The 22,862-nt window shown below is 34.8% G+C and overlaps 2 protein-coding genes across 6 annotated transcripts in view; one reads left to right on the top strand and one right to left on the bottom strand.

The window, feature by feature from the left end:
* Positions 1-22,862, top strand: part of LOC111048077 (protein cordon-bleu) — a 195,312-nt gene that overhangs the window by 103,530 nt on the left and 68,920 nt on the right. The window lies entirely within an intron of this gene.
* On the bottom strand, positions 4,987-6,756 carry LOC120350541. The gene is made up of 2 exons (XM_039424360.1): positions 6,271-6,756; positions 4,987-5,821 (listed from the first exon to the last, which is right to left on the bottom strand). The coding sequence occupies exons 1-2, from the start codon at positions 6,595-6,597 to the stop codon at positions 5,102-5,104; spliced, it is 1,047 nt and encodes a 348-aa protein (XP_039280294.1). The 5' UTR covers positions 6,598-6,756; the 3' UTR covers positions 4,987-5,101.

The following is a 22,862-nucleotide window of genomic DNA, read 5'->3' as shown; positions in this document are numbered from 1 at the left end:
CACTCTATTGTATGGTAGATTATGTTTGATTACCTTACTTAAATTAAACTCTCTGTTAGCTTATTGCCTCGAAGAATCTGATCACCATGCTTTCCACAGATCCAAACTAACCATTCTAAGAAAGGATTTCAGCGATTGATTAATTGTATGCATTTTTTAAATAGAAATTTGAGGTTATGAAGGACATAGATTTCAAATCTATTTCAAGTGTTGGTTCATGAGATTCCCGTCATCACCTTATGTTGAACTGAAATCCTTGGTTATTTCATCAAATGTCAAATCCATTTCCAAAATTGCAAAAACACTATTAGATTCAGTCCAGGCCCAGGATGTATCCCATAATTCCATCTTTCCAGCAATTGAAAAACTCCTTTCATCGCATAATGATAAACTTCCGAATTGGTTTTTGTGGTCGGCTCGGATAATTACTGTTCATGGTAAAACCCTTGAGACAATTGTATTATTTCTTATTCACTTACGGTTTTCAGCTAAGCTACAAACTATAGAAACAAAATTGTTTGATTTCACTAGATAAAGTGCAATTATCTCCAAGTTTTCTTGGAATTCATGATAGAAACTCAAAGTAAAACAATGAGACTGTGTTTGCTCGACCGAGTATGACCTTGCGACCTTGAGGTACAGTCACTGACCGACCGCAATAGAGCCTGTCCTTGCTCTGAGCTTGTGCATGTAAACCTGCTGCTTTCCAGTCTCACTATTTAAATAGTCAATATTCAAAAACACGGGTTGTATTTGGGCTCCTTGGTCGTGTAGGTCAGATAATCTTACTGATCATATTGCTCAGATAATATGAGGTACATTCGTCTGCTATTCTCGTTGTTCAGGCTTCGCTAAATATCATTGATGAGTTCCGGGTGACAACCATCAATAACATCCATCTGCTCTCGCCACTTGCTCCTCAGTCCAATTTCAGTAATATTAGAGCATGTAAAAACATATTACCATCATCTTCTTTATTGTTTCCCTTTTGGAAACTCTAACCACCCAGCACTCTACATTTTAAAGTTTTTGGGACTCTTATATTATCACCTTATTATCCGGCCTGAAGTAGTGTCAAGTATAATTTAACTTACTACAATTAAAATAAGTAGTGTTGAAAGTGCTGTTCTTATTTGGATACCGTTTAATTTCACATTTGGCCATCGCAAGCTATTTGACTTGATTTCTCCGGAAGTCGAAATTTATGCTGTCAAGTCTAGATACTTGACTGACGAAACGGTCGGCTCACGCAAGTCGTCAACTTTAGCGTTAACCTCAACTTGGAAACGACAATTAACGTGAAATTTCCGGCCGACTTGAAAAAGCGCCCGTTCCCATGTGGCCTCATTCAGGCCACTCAGTTACAGTCTTTGGTAAGAAACGTCAAGGTCACGATGCCTAGTTACAATTACACTTACACTATAATTCATTTTCTGCCGGCCTTAATAATTGACTGCTCCCAATTCGGCATGCCGCTTGAACACTACTTGCCGTCCAGGACCATTGCTACTTCTCTGGGAAAGTAGTTTTAAGAAAGAAACCAGTTCTACTGTATATTCTACTCGTTCATGATAGTTGAGTTTAGTTTTTAATTATCAAGTGGTTCACATTTTTCGAAACAGGCCTAACAACAGTATTGTAAGTCACTATTGATTGATTACCTACGAGAATAAAGTTTTATGAAAAACATATTGAACTCAAGAAGAAATGTAAAAGGAGAGTTAACCACCAGATTCACTACTCTAGAATGCTCATACTCATACCAGTTCTCTCTGCTCATACTCACTACTTCATTGAACTTATTCCATCAAGAACTGTTTAGTATTTTTGGAAGGGTTGCTTTGAAATACTACCTTTACTCCTCATTATCTTAATGCTTACTGAGCACTAAGAAGTTAGAAATTATATAACAGAAATTGAAAGTCTGCATCGGTATTCCAATATTCTATTTTAATGATCAATTCCTAATGTGCTTGGTGCAGGTGTGAAATTCTTCTCTTCATTGGTATGTTTTTTAAACAATTTCAAATCCATTGTCAGTTCAATGTTATCAAACCTAGTTTTTTTTAAATAAGACTCACCTTATAAATAATTTGTGACTTTAATTAGTTAATTCCATACGTGTTGATATGTGTGAATACTGTGATGAATCTTTCAAATAGATCTCATGAAAAGAGAGAAAAATTGTGATTACCTTTTAAAATGAAGGAATTTGCTAAAGGAATAGTTAGCGACCGAGCGATAAAGCTTACTTATCAATAACTGTATATTAGATAAGAGTACCGTTCTGTACTGAATATTTTTCTAGGAAAATTATTCAATAAAATTATAATTATTTTGCGAATAAAGCACAAATTATTTATGAATCGCTCACTGATTTTGAGGTTACACTTTGTTTACTATCGATCAGATGTTTTTAAAACAGTTCGAACGCAGCTGACTGATTCAAAGCATTGTCAAATGTCATGCCGGTTTTCATGCAAGGTAAAATATCATTCCTAAAAATTATAAAACTATCAATAAAGGATCAAGAATTTCAAAATAAAAAATAAAATGTATGTATTATTGTTGAAATTATTTATTATTTAAGAAATTATATTATACGTCAGGTCTTATTGTAACTAAATAGGTCATAGCATGAAATTATATTATTGATAAAATGGCAGAAATTAATTATAATAATCTCAAACCTAATAAAAATTGTACAAGAATATTAATTTATTAATAATTTAATTCAACTGAACCACATGGTAATTAAATCTCTATGGCAGGTCTAAGCCAATCACAGTGCATAGAAATAGCACCAAGACGGTGATCGTTTGAAAGCAACACATGTTAATCTATTATCAGACACCAACCCTGCCTTATCAGTTACACTAGCACATGTACATTGTATGAGAGGAACTATGTCTATAAGATTAAGCAGTTTTAAGAATTACATAAATTAAATTATTATTGTAATTAAAGGAATTGTATTCTACTACTTGCCACTGACGTCATGTTTACGTCACAAGCGTTCTACCAATGGCAAATTTTTATGCAAATTATTACATTGAGATTCTGAGAAGCAAGGTCTAGCCTAAAAGCTTAGAGAAAAGAGCAGCACTTCCCTTTTGAAATCCTCACCGTGCAGATCTCTTTTTATAGTTACCAAAGACCTATTTGTGAAAATTTCTTGTTCGATTTTAAATGTTCTATTTGTGAGCCGATATTTTAGGCCAATTTATTTGTTATTCGTAAATTTCTGTTCTCATCAATCGATAAATTTAAAAGCTTAAAGTAAATTATCCCTTAATTAATTCGGTGAAGGAGATATTTAAATTAAAATTCCCCACGTGCTGAAACCGAAGCCTGGATTGCCGCCGATCAAACGATTTTTGATCTAAAGAAGAAAACCACGACGACCAAGGAATTTCACGTGAGTTATAAGTCATAAGGGGCCCCAATCTACGCTTCGAAAATATTTCAGTGCAGAAAAACATAAATTTTTCTTCGTTAAATTATTGGCCACGCCGACAAGCGCTTTTAGTTATTAAGAGCCTAAAATTTATTCATATTAATTTCTAAGAATTTGTAGTTGATTAACTATCCTCCGCTGCCTGAACCACGACCCCGAGCAATTTTAAAATATTTTATAATTCATTTTTTCACTATTTTTTCAAAACTGTTCAATTTTATCAATTGTAAAATTCTGTTGAATCACGCATGGTATCATGCAAGCACAAGAACATTTTTAACTCCTTCTGTTAATGCTAAATTATTATCAACCTGTAAATCAAATTCTGAATCTGCACTGTATGATTGCATATTTTATTGTAATATATTTCAGTTTTGTTAATTCGCTTTCTGAGTTCGATTATTTCTTAAGCCTGTCAATTATTGTGTCTGATACGTTCTATATCATCAAGAACCGATCGAATACGATCATTAGAATAATTGAATTAAGCTGGATATTGGAACAGGTCTAAGTGGATGTAGCGAGTGGGGTCAGATCAAGATATTTATTCTTTGTCCTTACCTGCTCATATATCAGCTTTTATCTGTTACCTACCTCGACTTAGGAGCGAATGCATCAATTGTACAGCAGAGGCAGCCATAGATCATATAAATTCCTACAATAGAGCTTAAAACCCGACAAGACTCTGTTCTCGAAATATATTCTGAACGATATTTGGTTCAAATACCGTATTTTAATCCTTCAGAACTTATTAGAGACGCAGTCCCGTAAATTAGCTACATCGGGATTTTTGCTCGACCTGTATGATTTTGTATGCTCATTCTTCACAGGTAATAATTTTAAGGTATCCGTATTCAGTGTTTAGCGATCGCTACACTACTTATAAAAATTTCATCACAATACAATTTGTCATTAGAAGAATCAAGGGTGAGCGAGCGTTTAGGCCTCCCGCGATTCCGACAATTGTATTGAATCTTGTAGTGAATCAATCAGTCTGGTGTACACTCAGCGTCCACACACGCAATTACAAAATTTATAGCCGCTACACCATTGACTCAGTACAAGATTCACTCTACATGTGTGAAGCCTTCAAATCACGCTCCACATGATTTGCCGGCCCAACGTGAGGCATTTAAATATAGCACTACATGATTTGGCAAATCTCTCTACATATGTGAGGCGTTAAAAAAAACGCACCACATGATTTTGGCGCCCAACAGTGATAGGCATTGAAGAGGTGGATAATCGACTACGAGGATTATTTAGTTGCTCAGTATACTATAGCGCTGACAACGGGAAAATTTGTGAAAAATTCATGGTTGTGAATTTTTTCGAATTTAGTATTAACTGTTCACTGTTATATAAAATAACAAGTCGTACCATACCCAATTTTTGAACAGAAAAGAAATTTATCGATTGATGAATTTTTAGAGAAAAAATCGAACTCAGAATTTTATTATTGTGTTATTCGAAAATTGGTCATACTATAAGTCATAGGTATAAGAGATATCATAAGAAAGGTCATATTATTTGAAGAATATTAGGTCTATATTGAAACAATTTATAAATATTTACAGAAAAGAGGATTGAAGTTATTTACATTTTTAAAAGTTTTTAAAACATAAAGAGGGAAGTAAAATTAAATCACGGATATATTGCGGAATAATTCAAACAAAACACTGCCCCTTTTATATAAAATTGTGCAAAGAACACTAGCCTATATATTGAATTGCGGCAAGAAATTATAAAAGTAAGATATTTATAATAATAGTAATAATAAATTATAAGAGGCGTACCTGTATTACCGCATAAGTGTTCACTGTGTATCCTGTATGTTCGTGTCATTTTTATGTTAACGATATTGCTAACTTGACTCATTTTATCACTGAACACATTGCTAAACCACTTTTTCTGTATTTCACTCACTACGAAGCTATCACAATTTCTATTGGATTTCTTATTAATTATTTTATATATCACAACACTTTCACGTTTATTCACTGCACACTTTCGTTGCGCTATTTTTCCGCAAACTATGGCAGGAAACGACCAGGTCAATCCAAGTCTGTCGGACACCGAAGACATCTCACCCGATTGTTCGCCGCCGTCCGCATCTGCCGCCGCATCCGCCGATTTCCATCCCAATGTACTGGATGATTTATCTTCGACACAGGTGGAGGAGAGCTGCATTCTGGTGGAGGATACGTTGGTAGCCCAAGAGCCGGAGGATGAAACATCAGAAGAGCACTCAGTCGATGACGTCTCAGAAACAGGAACTCCCATTTCTCGCACCGTTGCTCGGATAAAAAACCAGCGGCTAACCATAACCATGCACCCGCTCCCGCCGTTGACTGGACCCTCATCCTGAAAGAAATAAGGAAAACCAATGAAGCAATAAATAAAACAAATGCAGAAATAAAAAACTTAAATGAAAAAAGCGACCAAACAAAGGAAGAATTAAAGGAAGACAACAAACAATTAAAGGAAGATAACAAACAGGCAAAGGAAGAATTAAAAAAGGAAGTTCAAGAAGCAAAGAAGGTAAACGAACAGGGTTTGGAGAAATTGAGTCAGCGGATGGATGTAGCATTCCGTGACACAGATAAAACCATCAAAAAATTAGCTGAGTGTCTGGATAAATCAATTTTAGAAACAAATAACCGATTGGATAGGATATCTGAAGATATGCATATGGGAAAAATCAGCGTCGAAGTCAGCATTAAGAAACATATACATGTGGAGAAGGATACCATAGAGGTGGTTAAAGTCAAACAAGCAAGCGAACATAACACATGTATGAAAAACCAACCCACCGAGAATGTCGAGACTGGAGTCGCGCCGCACCCCGCCGAACGCCGAGAGGAACCAGTCAACATCATCCGCCGAGCCGAGGACGTCATCCACTGCATGGAGGGACAGCCCGTACTACCGCCCGCAGAGTGCCAAGACGAGCCGGACGACATCGCCCGCCAAGCCGAGGACGACATCCATGGCATAGAGGGGCCAGCCGTACAACCGCGCGCCGGACACCAGGAGTCCAAGGACGTTGCCGACCATGTTGAAGAGCAGCCCGGACCGCCGACCGCCCACATCACCATCCATCCACCGAGGACAGCGCCTGCAACATATGAACCCAGCATTCATGAAGATAGTCCAATAAACAATAGAAATGAAATGGAAACATACAACAAATCAGAATCACAACCAAAACTGAAAACCTACAAATCAAAACAACGAACAAGAAGGATTACAATACGTCAAAGAAGAAAACCAACTAATAGAATTCATCTACATCGCCGTCATGTTAGGCTAAAATCGTACATCAAGCTTCCTACCAGCATGCAAGAAAAAAGAAAAATAGTGTCAAGAGGAACCTACAACCACCGCAGTCATGTCCGGTTGAAATCAAACAGACTGTACACTGCCATGCAGAAAAGAAAAATATTATTCGGAAAAACGCACAGACACCACCGGCATGTCAGGTTTAAAAAGATCAAACTGCATGTTACCGGCCGACAAAGAGGAAATACGTTTGTAAGAATTGATTTACACCACCGGCACATTCGTTTTAAACCAAGTTTGATAAAACGGATAGTTGCAAATTGGAATGAAAACTTGAAACAAATACTGAAATCAAATTTAGATGGGGGCTTAAGGAATAATTTTTGAATTAATTTGGAAGCTACGTTGTGAATACATAAATCATCAAACTTGTCATAATCACAGCCTACCCACCGAATCATATCTTTGCAGACTAGCATCTTTCTACTGCAGCCTAGTTAATCAACATAACCTAAACTTCGCCACATCTCAGCTAATAAGGAAATATTATTAATTCACTTCAAATGAAGAAAATTGAAATCAACTTTAAATCAAGAAATAAAACTGAAAACAACTTCAAGAATTTACCAACCTGATCAAGCCATCCACCTCGTGTCAGAGTCATCACCGAAACAATCGCCTGGTATCATCTGCACAACTGAAAAATAGAAACAAGAATTATATTATCCACAGAAAATAATTATAAATTAGAAATAACATGAAATTAGTAGTGAATAGGAGGAAAGAAAATAAACAAAGTTTATTTGAAAAAATGTGTAAATCTAACCTCGAAATACAGAATCAATAGAAAAATCTATTCAGAACCAAAGCCTGTTCGATAATTTTCTTCGTCCCACCAACCAATGTGTACGAAATCCTAGAGTCAATGTTAATAGAATCAAAGCAATATCGTTAGTTAATTATTGTAACCCATTATTTAATGTGGAATTATAAGTAAAAAACACAAAAAAAAAAAAAAAAATATATATTTATGTTAATTTGCACGAAATGCGCATGTTCTGTGTTATATGAATGTATCTCTAAAAAACTCCAAAGAAAATGAAATTCTTACCTTCAAATGTGAAATTTATTACTGTTGCATCAAAAGATCATCAGATGTTTTTAAAACAGTTCGAACGCAGCTGACTGATTCAAAGTATTGTCAAATGTCATGCCGGTTTTCATGCAAGGTAAAATATCATTCCTAAAAATTATAAAACTATCCATAAAGGATCAAGAATTTCAAAATAAAAAATAAAATGTATGTATTATTGTTGAAATTATTTATTATTTAAGAAATTATATTATACGTCAGGTCTTATTGTAACTAAATAGGTCATAGCATGAAATTATATTATTGATAAAATGGCAGAAATTAATTATAATAATCTCAAACCTAATAAAAATTGTACAAGAATATTAATTTATTAATAATTTAATTCAACTGAACCACATGGTAATTAAATCTCTATGGCAGGTCTAAGCCAATCACAGTGCATAGAAATAGCACCAAGACGGTGATCGTTTGAAAGCAACACATGTTAATCTATTATCAGACACCAACCCTGCCTTATCAGTTACACTAGCACATGTACATTGTATGAGAGGAACTATGTCTATAAGATTAAGCAGTTTTAAGAATTACATAAATTAAATTATTATTGTAATTAAAGGAATTGTATTCTACTACTTGCCACTGACGTCATGTTTACGTCACAAGCGTTCTACCAATGGCAAATTTTTATGCAAATTATTACATTGAGATTCTGAGAAGCAAGGTCTAGCCTAAAAGCTTAGAGAAAAGAGCAGCACTTCCCTTTTGAAATCCTCACCGTGCAGATATCTTTTATAGTTACCAAAGACCTATTTGTGAAAATTTCTTGTTCGATTTTAAATGTTCTATTTGTGAGCCGATATTTTAGGCCAATTTATTTGTTATTCGTAAATTTCTGTTCTCATCAATCGATAAATTTAAAAGCTTAAAGTAAATTATCCCTTAATTAATTCGGTGAAGGAGATATTTAAATTAAAATTCCCCACGTGCTGAAACCGAAGCCTGGATTGCCGCCGATCAAACGATTTTTGATCTAAAGAAGAAAACCACGACGACCAAGGAATTTCACGTGAGTTATAAGTCATAAGGGGCCCCAATCTACGCTTCGAAAATATTTCAGTGCAGAAAAACATAAATTTTTCTTCGTTAAATTATTGGCCACGCCGACAAGCGCTTTTAGTTATTAAGAGCCTAAAATTTATTCATATTTAATTTCTAAGAATTTGTAGTTGATTAACTATCCTCCGCTGCCTGAACCACGACCCCGAGCATTTTTTAAAATATTTTATAATTCATTTTTTCACTATTTTTTCAAAACTGTTCAATTTTATCAATTGTAAAATTCTGTTGAATCACGCATGGTATCATGCAAGCACAAGAACATTTTTAACTCCTTCTGTTAATGCTAAATTATTATCAACCTGTAAATCAAATTCTGAATCTGCACTGTATGATTGCATATTTTATTGTAATATATTTCAGTTTTGTTAATTCGCTTTCTGAGTTCGATTATTTCTTAAGCCTGTCAATTATTGTGTCTGATACGTTCTATATTATCAAGAACCGATCGAATACGATCATTAGAATAATTGAATTAAGCTGGATATTGGAACAGGTCTAAGTGGATGTATCCAACAGTGCAACGCAAGATAAAAGAAGGCATTCTTTTTATACTTGGGATCAATTGCATTGTGTTATAGATATATCGACATGGCAAGTGATATGGAGAAAGTGGTCTAACAACGAGCGATACCCCATGATCAACGATCTGTATCAAAATGGCCTCTGATTTCAATTTTCTTATACTGGTGTTGTTATTTTTCCTATCACAATCACTTTCGTTCCTGTATTTCTCTCAGAAAGTCATGTTTCCGTGTTACCTCTTTCATTCAATAATTTAAGTTTTAAAAGAAATACTATTTGTTGTGAATCTCCACTGATTTCAATGTTAGTTTAACGCAATAATAATATCTTTGCCATTGATATTGTTAGATAATAAGCAATAAGGTTTATTGATTCAAATGTTTTCAAAAATATTGTATGTTTTGCTGGATCTATTTTTCTCAATTCTGATTTAAGGTACAAGAGTGCATCAATGTATCTTTTGGTTTGCTTCAAACTATATCAAAATGATTGCTGATGATTGGTAGAATCAAACAGAATAGATGCTAAACTGTAGGATAAAATCATACACTTGAGACGAAATTTATCGAGATTGATGACTGTGTACTTGAGGGAACTATTCATCATAGCTCAATTCATACAAATATGCTGAAAGGCTTCAATAGTGTTAGAGAGGGGGGAGAAGGCCCTCTCCAATGAAATCTGTCACATTCTAATTATCTATTGAAGACTAGTGGAGGGCATTCAATAATACCATAGAGAAACAATAGCGCAAGTAGATATCCCATGGTATAGGGAATTTATGTCACAACTTTTACTGTTATCTCAAGCCGATTACTGTCTATTATTGGCAATTTTTACTGTTTTGTTGGGGTGATAGTGTATGAACGGCACAATTTGAGAGACTACCACCGTCACACACCTGCATAGGAAAGAACTACGTGAACTATCGGCTTGGGATAACAGTAAAAGTTGCGACATAAACGCCCTATACCATGGGATATCTACTTATGCTATCGCTTCTCTATGATAATACAATGAAAAATACAATTATTATTACTATAACGAATAACAAGAATATAATATCGTCATTGTTCAATTCTAACACCATTTTCCCATAATCTTTTCTAGTTTATAAATAATAGTTTTGAATAAGATAACTTCTTCACTGACTCATTTATAAGTTCTATTTGTCTTACTTCAATTACAGTACTAACCGTACTCCAAAATTATCAATTTACAATTTCGAATACTTCAAACCTTTCATAATAATTGAAGATGTCTCGGAATTTGAGCCTGTCGAAGACTCTCTATATGAGAATGAAAAGCTTATAGACTATCTGTGACTGAAACATAGATCTAAACTGCAACCTCTAGTCAAGATGTATGGACTGAATAACGCATGAGTTGAAAGGACATGTGAATCGTGGCTCTGCTCTGCGATGGTACAGCTCCTGGATGTCTGCAGCCAGCCCAGCCCAGCATCCAAGGACGCCGATGCACCGCCGAAAGAGAGAGTGAGACAGCGAGCATGTGATGTGAAAGAGATTAGATGTAGAAAGGCCACGTCGGGAAGAACCTGTCCGTCCTGAGAAAAAACTTGGAGACATGCAGTCCTCATCTTTCACTTTCAGACAGGAAGACAGACGTGCAGGCGACAAAAGTGGCCGGTGCATGCACTTCTCAGAAACGCTCAGCACAGGTGAATCATCTGCTGCATTTTTTCTTCTTATCTGTTCCTCCATATGTCGGCGGTTTGCCTCAGTAATTATCGTGATACGGAGGAATTCTCGTTTTCATTTCGCACAAGAAATGTGGAAGCATAAAATTCTATTGCTGTTTCATTTTCAATTATGTAAGTATTTTACATAATTTGAATCTTTTTTCTTTTCAAAGTGGATATAAAATGGAGCAGCTCTACAATCCAACCAGCTGCTCCATTGAATGTATGAGAATAATAATTAATGAGCTCTCAATGTCAATTGATATCTAGTATGACAGTATCGAATGTCATAAATGTAAGGTGATCACAGTCTTGAGTTGGTCAATCTTATTCAAAATCTGATAGGTGGATGAACCTATCAATCAAGGTTCACTAAAGATTCATGGAAAATACTGTATTCACTACATTATATATTTGTACATTCTCCAATGTTCCTATCGTTTAGAATTAAGGTGAGGGAGGAGTTGTTGCAGGTTTGTTATTCCAGTGAGAAATTATTTTTGCATTATGAAATGCAAAGATTGACGACTTAGAATATAATTGACAAATCCGTATACCCCTATCATAGATGGTCAGTGGGATGAAAAATAAAAATTGAAAAAAAATAAAATCTAAAGAATATGTAATCTGAAATGTTTTAATTCCTTGTATCAATACAGTATTTCAACTTATTAATCTCCATGCCAGAATAAACTCATTTCATTCTGGGTCAAGAATTTCATCATATAAATCCTGGTAACCGAATCATTAGTTGGTTTTCCAAATGCTTTGGAATTTTACGTGAGCTTGCAGTAGCACACGTGTCAAATAATTTTGAAAGGCTTCCTCGAAGCAGACGAGTGAGGAATGCCGAAATAGGATCAACGATGCTTTTCTCTATTTGAGTAATTTTTTAGGCTTCAGCTTAGTCTCGTTTAGAGAATGAATAGAACAGAGTTCCACGTGCATGATTATCGACTGTCTAACTGACGGATGTGGAATGTTGAGTGATTCAGGCACATTTTTAATATCAATTTTGTTCATTTTCTATCCAATCGGATGCGATTAGTTGAGAGTTCTGAGACCCATCATTACTGCATTACAGATGACAGCCAATAAAAAAATAAGTTACTAATAAAAATAAAACCTCTTTGATCATAAAATCAAATTTCTTAGTTCATACATTATGTTTAATCAGATCATTAACAACGGACTATCTGTAAAAATTTAATCTTGGATTATCTTTATGCATATCTTTATTACTCATCTAACTCGGTGTTATTTCGATGGATAATTTCTACTGTTTCTTCTCATTTATATTATCAAAGTTTGAAAATCAACCTATAATGTGAATGCGCTTTTCAAAATTACTTTTCTAGTGTTCTGTGGAATTTTGCAAAGTGGGCAGCACCCAAGGTTGGTATATAGCTATAAACACTATTCTTGGGCAGCACCGGCATTCCAACTGTAACTTGTAATGAGAAATCATTATTTCATCATTCGTATTCTTATCTGGTGAGATAGGAAAGTGATTAAATCCTAGTTGTGTGACTGATTTACGGAAATTTATGGAAAACAGAGAATTTTTAGCTACTACCTACTATTTTCAATCAAGACTTGTTTTGTTTTGAATATCTATAATATGTAGGTTGGTTTTTATCACATGTCAGTAGTTACTGCAACTTGATTATTCTAAACACATTGATTTATAATCAAATTTAGTTAAGAGGCTGGTATCTGTAGAATAATAATTAATAATAGTAATAAGAATTGAACATTGAGCAAGTAGCGAGTTCAGGGTGTATTAATAGGAAAATAAGGTGTGGCCAATCTCTACAATAATTACAACATAAATAACACAGAATAACAATAATAACAGTTCAAATTGATTTTGATGAATGTTTATTATTCATACATTGAAGTACGTGTAGAATTAAGTCAAAATTTATTAGTTCTCATACACGTTTGTACATGTGTTGTTTTTCAATTCAACTCCAAAGTGCCACCTGTATATATATATTTTTTTAATCACGTATTTATATGATAATATATTTTATATGGATAGACCCACGTCCGTACATCTTATTTAAATTGGAAATAAGCGCACGGAAGAGAAATAGCACAAGGCTCTCTTATTTTTTCTCCAGATCATTTCGATGATTTTCTGTAAAAATAAAGAATAAAGAATGCATCGTATGTAATGTGAAGCATTGAAACAAATCTTGACTTTCAGTTCACAAGTAATTGTGTCGTATAAGCTTTTATGCATGGGAAACTTCTTATTTTACTTCGATTGTAGAAACACATCGAATTTTAATAGATGGAGATGCACATTGTTATAATACTCATAAATTCAGCTTGATTGCTAAATATTATAAATTCACACAGTTAGCACTTCAAAAATGTACAGAAAACAGATTAATAACCTTTTTACACATAGATGAAATGCTATAGATCAATAGTTATATTTCCAAAATGGTATAATATTTCCATCTTTTCACTAATAATTTTATGAGGTTGTTTTAAGTAATTGAAAATATTTGTAACTTTTTCGAAACTGAATCATTCATTTCGATCTGATCTCCATGTGGACTTTGTTTTTTTTTTAATAAGGATGAAGAGAAGTTTTGGACTTATCATTACTATCACCTTGAATCAGTTTATATTGTTATTGGCACCATTTCTGAACCAGTTCAGTTGTGAACTTGTGAGGAATAATTTAGAGAAGATGCCTTACACTAGCAGAAGCTCCTTTCAGAAAAAGATGATTTTATTCTGTACAAGACTTGAAGTTTAAAGGAAGAGTTCAGAGTCTTTATGGGATAAGATATGAGGCTTGGAACTTCGTTAAATACAACTATCGCAAATAGTTCAACTTGTGTTGATCAATGATTTTATAACCCATTTCTCTCTTGTCTTGTTCTGTGTCTCATATCCATGGAAAATTATAACATTTTGCTCGTGGTATAAATTGAAGACTTGTGTCTTGCTTGTCCCTGCGGCTGTCTGCTAAGTTGGTCCAAAGTAACGGAATCTGCGTTCCTCTCCGCGCTGCCACCGCCGGAGAGGGAACCTGTTTGTGACCTTATCTCGATAACAACCTCTCACCTTTCTAGGCCGACTGACGGCTGCTGGCTGCCGGTGACCGCGCTAAGTGCACCTGAACATCACATCTCTTCCAGGTCCCCCACCAATCCACCACTTACTTTACCCATCTTTTATTGGTCTTGTAGAATCATTCCAGTCATTTGGCGTCAATTGTCTCAAATGAGAAATGAAGGTTCAGCTCACCGTATACATCACTTACTTAGGATCAAGCCACAGGAAGCGTTTTTCAGACGAGTCGGCAGGGAATTTGGCGTAAATTGTCTGAACTGAAAAAAGAAAGTATCTTTCACAGGATTCATCACTTATAGTCAAGCCACATTGAGCATTTTTCAAACGAGTTGGCAGGAAGTTCTCTGATTGGCTGATTATCAGCTGATTCCCGAACGCCAACCCAATCAGCCAATCGGAGATCATCCTGCCCTACCTACTCGTCCGATTGGCTGGGCAGGGCAGAATGATATCTGATTGGCTGATTGGGTTGTCGTTCATGAATCAGCTGATAATCAGCCAATCAGAGAACTTCCTGCCAACTCGTCTGAAAAATGCTTAGTGTGGCTTAACCCTTTCTGCTCTGTTTATTATTAAAAATGTACATTAATTTATAATGACTGCAATATTATACAGTGATTACTTGATTGTTTTAATTATCTTCTCTGATACTTTGCAGTGACGTGAATGAAGTTTTTGTGCTCCAACGTGAAACATTTGGAATAGCTTAAAACGCTTTCAAGGACTGATTTCATTGCCTATTCTATTTCTCATTCCTCCCCCTAAAATAGAATGAATGAGAATAGAAGATCAGATTACCCGAATCTCCATCACTTCATTACCTACCTGGAAAGAAGGGAAGAGATTCTGATGGTGGACTAAGTGAGAGAGTGGTGAACTGTACAGCAAGGTTAAATGACATAGTGCCGGTTGCACAAAAGCCGGTTAAATTTTAATCGTGATTAATTTCACAAGAACCAATCAGAGAAGCCGTTTTTGAAAAGACGAGTTCTCTGATTGGTTCTCGTGGCATTAATCACGGTTAAAATTAAACGATGTTATCATGTTATCAGATATTTTCCTATAGATGATTTTATTCCCTCTAAAATAAATGACAGTAATTATTATCAATGCAACAATTCAGCATAATATATAAGAATAAGGCCAGTCATTCTCTCTCAAACAAAACGAGGGTTATCATATTCTAGAATGCATCCTATATTTTTAACAGGTGTTGTAAACAATAAAATTTGAATTCGTATTAAAACTATTTTTGTGTTCTGTCTGTGTAACCTTATGTCCATAGATGATGATGATTTTGATGATTGTAATTAGCGACACTAGTTCATTCACCTTATTCTGTCAATGATACCTCGTAACACTTGTACACTCGTGTACATAGTAGTCTACCAACACGTGGCACTTTTCACACTAGAGTGGCAACCTATCCTCTCCCATTTACTGGCTTTTGTATTTCATCAACGTTGAGAGTTCTTCCGCAGATTTCCAGTGGTTGCCTTCTGCCTACTGCCTAGACCGCCTACTGCTGTTGGGAGATGTGCCATGTCTATTGTTTGTGACAAACGAATTGCTTTGGAGCACGTAAGAAAAGAATGACAGGAAGTGTTGTCTTGCCTGTTGGCGCTTGTTTTCTGACGAATTGTTCCCCGCAAACTTGCCAGGAAAATGCAAACGTAGAACGGCCATGTAACACGTAACAATTAACCGCCAACTCCTTATCCGGCGGGAGCGGCTGTTTATCGAGACTCTTCTCGGCTTATCACCCATTCAACGCATACATTCATCTTGCCTGCCACATTTCCAGGTTCCATATTCCGTTATATTATGCTCATGCTCTTGCACAATTCTAAGTAAGCCACCAATGATGTTTGTAAAGCTTTCAGCACTTCACATTGTGCCTACAAAACCTTCCAAATTCAATTCAGCTTATACCATAAAACTACTTTCAAAAGAAGATTTGAACCGCTTAATGGAGCAGGAAAAGCTTAAATGCATTATTACGGATGCAGAATTATGTGGAAATATAGAATTAGAATGACCACTGTTGTGGTTGTTCATTGGTATGAGAAGAGGATATTAAATTGTTTATGAGGTGTCTGATTTATCTACATTATAGAATTACTTAGAGATAGACTTCGTATAGTACGACTTGATATAGAAGGAGAAGAAAGTTAAGGCTAGGACTTCTCACTTTTTTCAGACCTTATTCTACTGCATATACAGTAGTTTAGAACTCAATTAATTATACTTATTTGATGCCCACCGTTTTGGTTAACAGGGCCAAATGTGAAAATGAGTTCTTACAATGAAAAATGGTAAAATATTCTTAAACGTGACTGCAAATAAACTCAGATATTGCTGTAGTAAAGTTGATTTACAATCGACTTTCGCTTTAAAAACGTACGGTATTCAAAGAGAGTTGATAGCGTAGTAAAAACGCTCTAGTAGGAAAATCATCAATATAAAATCTATTGGAGCATACAATGGAGTTTATGATTGATCATGTTGGGAGATACTCAATAGTAGTTTTACGATAGGGTTTATGACTTGGACATGATTCTGTTAACCATAAACTATAAATAGGTTCTATCATTGTTCTGGATAAATTTTTGTCTTGAAGATGTAGTCTTGAATGACCTGAGCAGTGGGTTGCTATTGGTTGGTTCGATTACATCAGTGTATTTGTGGCTGGAGAGGAGAAGGGTTACGTGAACTCGGACCAAGGAGAAAGCAGCCGGTCAAACTTAGGTGAAGCTCACCCGAACATACTTTTAGTATCTCTATGTATTTGTATTGCATATTTACAGAGTAGCCGTGGGCAGGTGTCGTGGTGTGGGCGGAACTTGCGATTGTGGTTGAAAACTATCTGAATATCGATTTACGGTCTCCATGTTGCGAATCGACGAATGCGGCAATCCGTAACAGAATAAGAGGAAATATTAAGAGCAGCCTTGTTAGAGGAAGAGATCAGGAGTACCTCGCTGAGGTGAGAGTGAGACTGCGTGACTGCAATGAAGAGTTTAGCTTCTATTGGCTCCCATTGCCAATAAACGAGTTAGATAATAAATGATAATTTGAATTCGAGAACTCTCGATATTTACGTGTGAACACTTCGGAATTGACTATTTTATTGATTATTCTTGTTCCGTAATATCTCAAAACAGTTCTTTCACATTCCTAAGGGATATCATCTTTATGAATCTCTTGTGATTTAAAAATAAAACCCACAGTTTTTGTTGTTTTTCAGTAGAAATGGACTAAATTTTAGAAGGGTGAAATCATAACCCTATTTAGGACTTTTAAAATGTTATCTTAATTTGGGAGAGAAATAGTAAAAAATAAGGAGTATGCTTAGTTTGTATCTCTCGGTCAGTGCATTCTTCCAAAAATAACAAATAAATAAAATACAATACATTTTAAAGCTTGTTCTTTGCAAATTGATATTCGGTCCTAGAAGTAATTGATCATCTCAACAGTAATAATTTATCTATTCGTTTCCTAATGTCTTCATTGCTCTATTACTGGTCATAAAAAAATTCAAGTTATAGTTGGTTTAGTTGAGGAACACAAGATAGATCCACACAGTATATGATTCACCCAACCTTCAAGAGTGGCAATGACCACGTTTGAGTGGGTTAAAGCCCTTGTCGGCCCACATAGATTCTGGTTTGTGAATATCTCTTTTACTTGATTTTTTACAATGGAATTAATTGAGTATTGGGTTAATAGTATTAGAATGACTGTAATTAATTAAACTAGTAGTTTTGTGAACAGTAGACCTCGCGCTCAGTAAGTTACATTAACCTGTTGTTATGTTTTCTCAAAAATTAATAGATAATTTATCAATTTAAAATGTCTATAGAAAATCCTAAATAAAAATAGAGCTTTCTGTTCTATCGTACCGTGACCTGTCGTCCCGGAATGTGCCGTCGATACTCCAATCCAATCAACCCATCAGAGAACATTCTGTGTTGTGTTGGCGAAAAATCAGTGTGTTGAAATTAAAAAAAATAAACTACCATAATGCTGATTTCCGTTGATGGAAAGATACATTTTCGCCACACTGCACAGAAAGCAACTTTTTTCCAGTGCCTACGTAGATCTGAAAAACATTGTTTGCAGACGACTCTCATCTGACATAAGAAACAGGTTTCTTTCCGGCTAGGGCGGAAAGAGTACCCTTTTCGGCCGCTAACATGGAACTAAGAGACCCACGAAACCACCTAACTTTTTGGCGTCAGCTATACCTGTAGTGTGGCGAAAAATATCGTACGCGACTCTCTCAGAAAGGTGTTTACGGTATTCGGATAACATATTCCCGGACTCGGCAAGCCTCGCCCGGGAAACTATCCTCATACCGTAAACACTAACTTTCTGTGCTTGTAGCGTAATATACTATTACAAGATGTTCGAAGTTTTTCAATGGGTAGTATTATAGTCCACTAGACAGCTGATTTATGATGAACAATTCTATAGTCTGATTTTTACGGTAATATTGGTGTTATAAGGAAACTCCTTTTCCTTTTGTATTATCCTTGAAATGAATTTTTTTAAAAACCCTTATGTATACGTCGATGCAAAATTCAAAAAGGAACATACCTGTCAAATTTCATGAAAATCTATTGCTGCTTTTTGCTGTAAATTCGCAACATATAAACATTTAAACATAAAGAGAAATGCAAAACCGTCGACTTGAATCTTAGACTTCACTTCGCTCGGTAAACAATAGTCAACAATCAATTACTAGTAGTTCTGTAAACAGTAGACCTCGCGAATTTATAAACCGCAGCCTCCTCTTATACTGTCCATCAGAGATGGATAACTGTCTGTATGTCGTGTCGGCGAGATATTGGTGTTGAAACGGCTAATGGCTGTTGGGGTTGGTGAATCAAAAATGCTAATCTCCTTCAAGACATACTGGCAACAAGACAACCCAAGTTCAAAGCAGAGAAAATTTGAGAGACAATACTATGTTATTTTAGTTATTAATTGTATGCGTTATTGCACGCAATCAATAGTTCATTCATTTATTCACAATGGAGACAACGGGTTTCCCCAAATATGTCTTATTAGAACAATAAAAATTGTACAGATACAAATGAAAAAAGAAAAATAATGATAAATATAATACGAACTTATGCTATAATAAAATAATACAAACAAGAAAAATTCCACCTAATTCAAAAATGGAAAATACAAAGATTTCTAATACTCATGAAAAAAGTAAAAATAAAACAAATTGAGAATTCAAAACTTATAAAAATTAAGGAATAGAATAACAAATAATGAACAAAAATTTTATCAATAGAATAAATAAATTTATTTAATAACATTTATAACTGAACGACGTCCCAAACCATATGCACATCCACGATTCAAAATTCAGTGGATTTAGTATCAGTGGATACACCAACTATTTATTTGATCAGATCATGCTCACACAAGATTTATTCAGATTTAATGATCATATAACGCTTTCTGGAATTTAGCGCGTGAAAACAAGAAGACATCTAGGCGCCCAGACAAGCTGTTATAAGTTCTTTGCATCCTATTTAATAGTGCATAAAAATTGCATTCATGGGGCCATGTAATAAAGCATGCAATTATAGTCTACAAAGCTGCTGATTTTTTACCAAGTTACATTGAGATATTGAATTGCATGCGTCATGGCAAGCGTTTTTTAATCCACTCGACAGCTGATTTATGATGAATAATAATTCTATAGTCTGATTTTTACTCTAATATTGGCGTATGGAGGAGGCTCCTTTTTCCTTTTATATTATCCTTGAAATGCAAAATTTCCTATAACCTTGTATATACGTCGACGCGCAATTTAAAAAGGGACATACCTGTAAAATTTCATGGACATCTATTACCGCGTTTCACCGTAAATGCGCAACATATAAACATTTAAACATTTAAACATTGAAACATTTAAACATTTAAACATTTAAACATTTAAACATTTAAACATTTAAACATTTAAACATTTAAACATTTAAACATTTAAACATTTAAACATTTAAACATTAAGAGAAATGCCAAACCGTCGACTTGAATCTTAGACCTTACTTCGCCGGTCAATTACTTAATAACTTATAACCAGAACATGTGCATTGTGAAACCCGTGTTATTCCATGTCTCTTTGGGCTTTCAGCATTCACCCGCACCACTTTAAAACTAAGAACAAGGAATAGTTGCTCGCTTCGCTCGGTCAAATAAATAGTTGATTAATCAAACACTATTGTATTTAAGTTGATCAATTATACAATAGTTGAACAATTGAATGAATAGAACATACACATTTGATTCCAAATGAGTGCTATTCGGATTCTTGCCCAGGCAAGTATTTTTGTGCATTATGGCGTTCATTGAATTTCCTATAGTTATTCAATCTGTAGCCAAATTTCTTGTGTATAGAAATATTTAGAGGATTCAATAGCACTTATTTGAACTTTTGTTCAATATTAATGAAAGTCTATTTTCTCCTTTAAAACAAAATAAACTATGAATATCACATAAGTTTTCACATAGAAACCTCGAATCTGTTATGTAACTCACCAAGATTCTACAATACTGTTTAGTGATAAAACAATATTTGGTACTTGATCAGTAATTACGTCCACATTCACATCCAAATTGTCCAGTCAATTGAACAGAACAAGCCAATTGTTGAGATTCCCTCTGGTCACGATGCCACGTGGTAACACTTAGACTGCACGCATTGATCTATTTACGCCCGTAAAATACCTGTCCTATCCAACTATCGGTTAACGGTGGTTTGCTAACGGATAGATCTTACGTAAAGACAATCCTGCAATTAACTTGTAATTTACGTGAAATGGAATGATTGGTTGTTTATTCAACTGAGGAAATGGTTTCAAAACTCTGTTTTATCTATGAAAAATTGCTGTCACTTTGAATTTTATGAAATACTAGCCGTCAGGCTCGCTTCGCTAGCCATATCCGTCTAGCCAGGGGGCTCCGTCCCCTGGACCCCCGACTGGATCGTCCGAGAATGAGATCAGCAGGCTCGCTTCGCTCGCCTGCATTTTTCATTTGAGCATTTTAGGTTTTTATAGGTTAAATGCATGTGAAGTTCTGCTACTTTGAACTTAGTTTATTTTAAAAACAATAGTGAGCGCCGTTCAATTTTTGTGATTTTGTGCTCAAAATAACTTACTAAATCGATCCCAACCAAAAATTTGATGACAGGTATGTTGGCACTGGACGTGCACTTACGGCTAGTAATATAATATTCCCAGGATTGAAGTAGCAGTGCCCAATCAATTTTTCTGCGATAAATGCATTTAAATCTTCAACTTGGTGCCAACCTAACAAAGTCAACTCAACTTAATGCCAACCTGACAAAATTATTAATTTAGTTGCCAGTTAACAACTGTTTCGAAGAGGTACTCTATGTAGATTATAGTTCTATAGTAGCATATGATATGGAAATTTCAATTATAATTAAGAGATTGGGAGAAGAAGAATATACATGCTAAAAGACGAACTTTAAACCCTTAAAAACAACCCTTAGAGTTAGAATATTGCCAAAAGATTTCTTAGTGCGCCTCTAAAGGGCCAACTGAACATACCTACCAAATTTGAACGTTTTTGGTCCGGTAGATTTTTAGTTATGCGAGTGAGTGAGTGAGTGAGTGCCATTTCGCTTTTATATATATAGAAACCGTAGTTTAGTATAGATGTTGAGTAAAGCGAGATGAATTTTTAAACGTTCCAATTATAGACGAGAACAATAACTCCCAACTTTTTCATTCTATTTATGATTGAATCTGATACGCGTATTAGAAATTTAGTGTTCCACTTATTCCAGTCAGTTTCATTCATTCCCATGATGAAATTGACTTTGTTTAGCGACCAAACGAATAGTACAGTATTCTCTAAAGTCTTAGAATTTTTAAATATTGGATGAATCAATGAATGAATCAGGATGACAAAGATAGGGGATTGTTCTAATGCTGAATGTACTCAGGCTAGGAAATTAAAATTTGACCTCAGAAGATTCTGATCCTATACATTTTATGTAGAGATATAACAACTTTAGATAGTTCATATATATAAAACCCAGTGTAAAACTATTCGAAAACGCTTCAACATTTCAATGTTTTCAACGCTTAAAAACACTTTAACATTGATTTTTTCTGTTGATCGAATGAATCTACAGTATTATATATCATGAATCGATATCATATTATGTTTTATATACCTTTTTCAAAATGTACATTCCAATAGACCTTTATAATGAATTATATACTCGTACTAAGGCCCGATTACACAAAAACCTATTAAATTTCAATCATGATTAAATTCCACGAGAACCAATCAGAGAAGATTTTTGAGAAGGAGGCTTCTATGATTGGTTCTCGTTGCATTTAATCGGAATTAAAAGTTAATAGACTTTTGTGCAACCGGGTGAAAACCTTTCATTAAAGTAACGTTACTTTAGTACGTTTTTAAAGTGGATAATAAACTTCAATTGAATAATCACGATCTGTTTTATCAAGTGATGATATACTAATAGTTGCAGTACAATATTTATACACTTTAACATTCACAGAACATTA

This window comes from Nilaparvata lugens, chromosome 3, assembly GCF_014356525.2.
Source record: "Nilaparvata lugens isolate BPH chromosome 3, ASM1435652v1, whole genome shotgun sequence".
NCBI lineage: Eukaryota > Metazoa > Arthropoda > Insecta > Hemiptera > Delphacidae > Nilaparvata > Nilaparvata lugens.
This window is presented reverse-complemented; position numbering and strand designations above follow the sequence as displayed.

Excerpts from the sequence above, each read along its gene's own strand:
- LOC120350541 (XM_039424360.1), bottom strand. The coding sequence starts at position 6,597 with ATGCTGGGTTCATATGTTGCAGGCGCTGTCCTCGGTGGATGGATGGTG. Across the intron at positions 5,822-6,270 it reads CTCCAGTCTCGACATTCTCG|GATGAGGGTCCAGTCAACGG; the intron begins GTGGGTTGGTTT and ends TATTTCTTTCAG.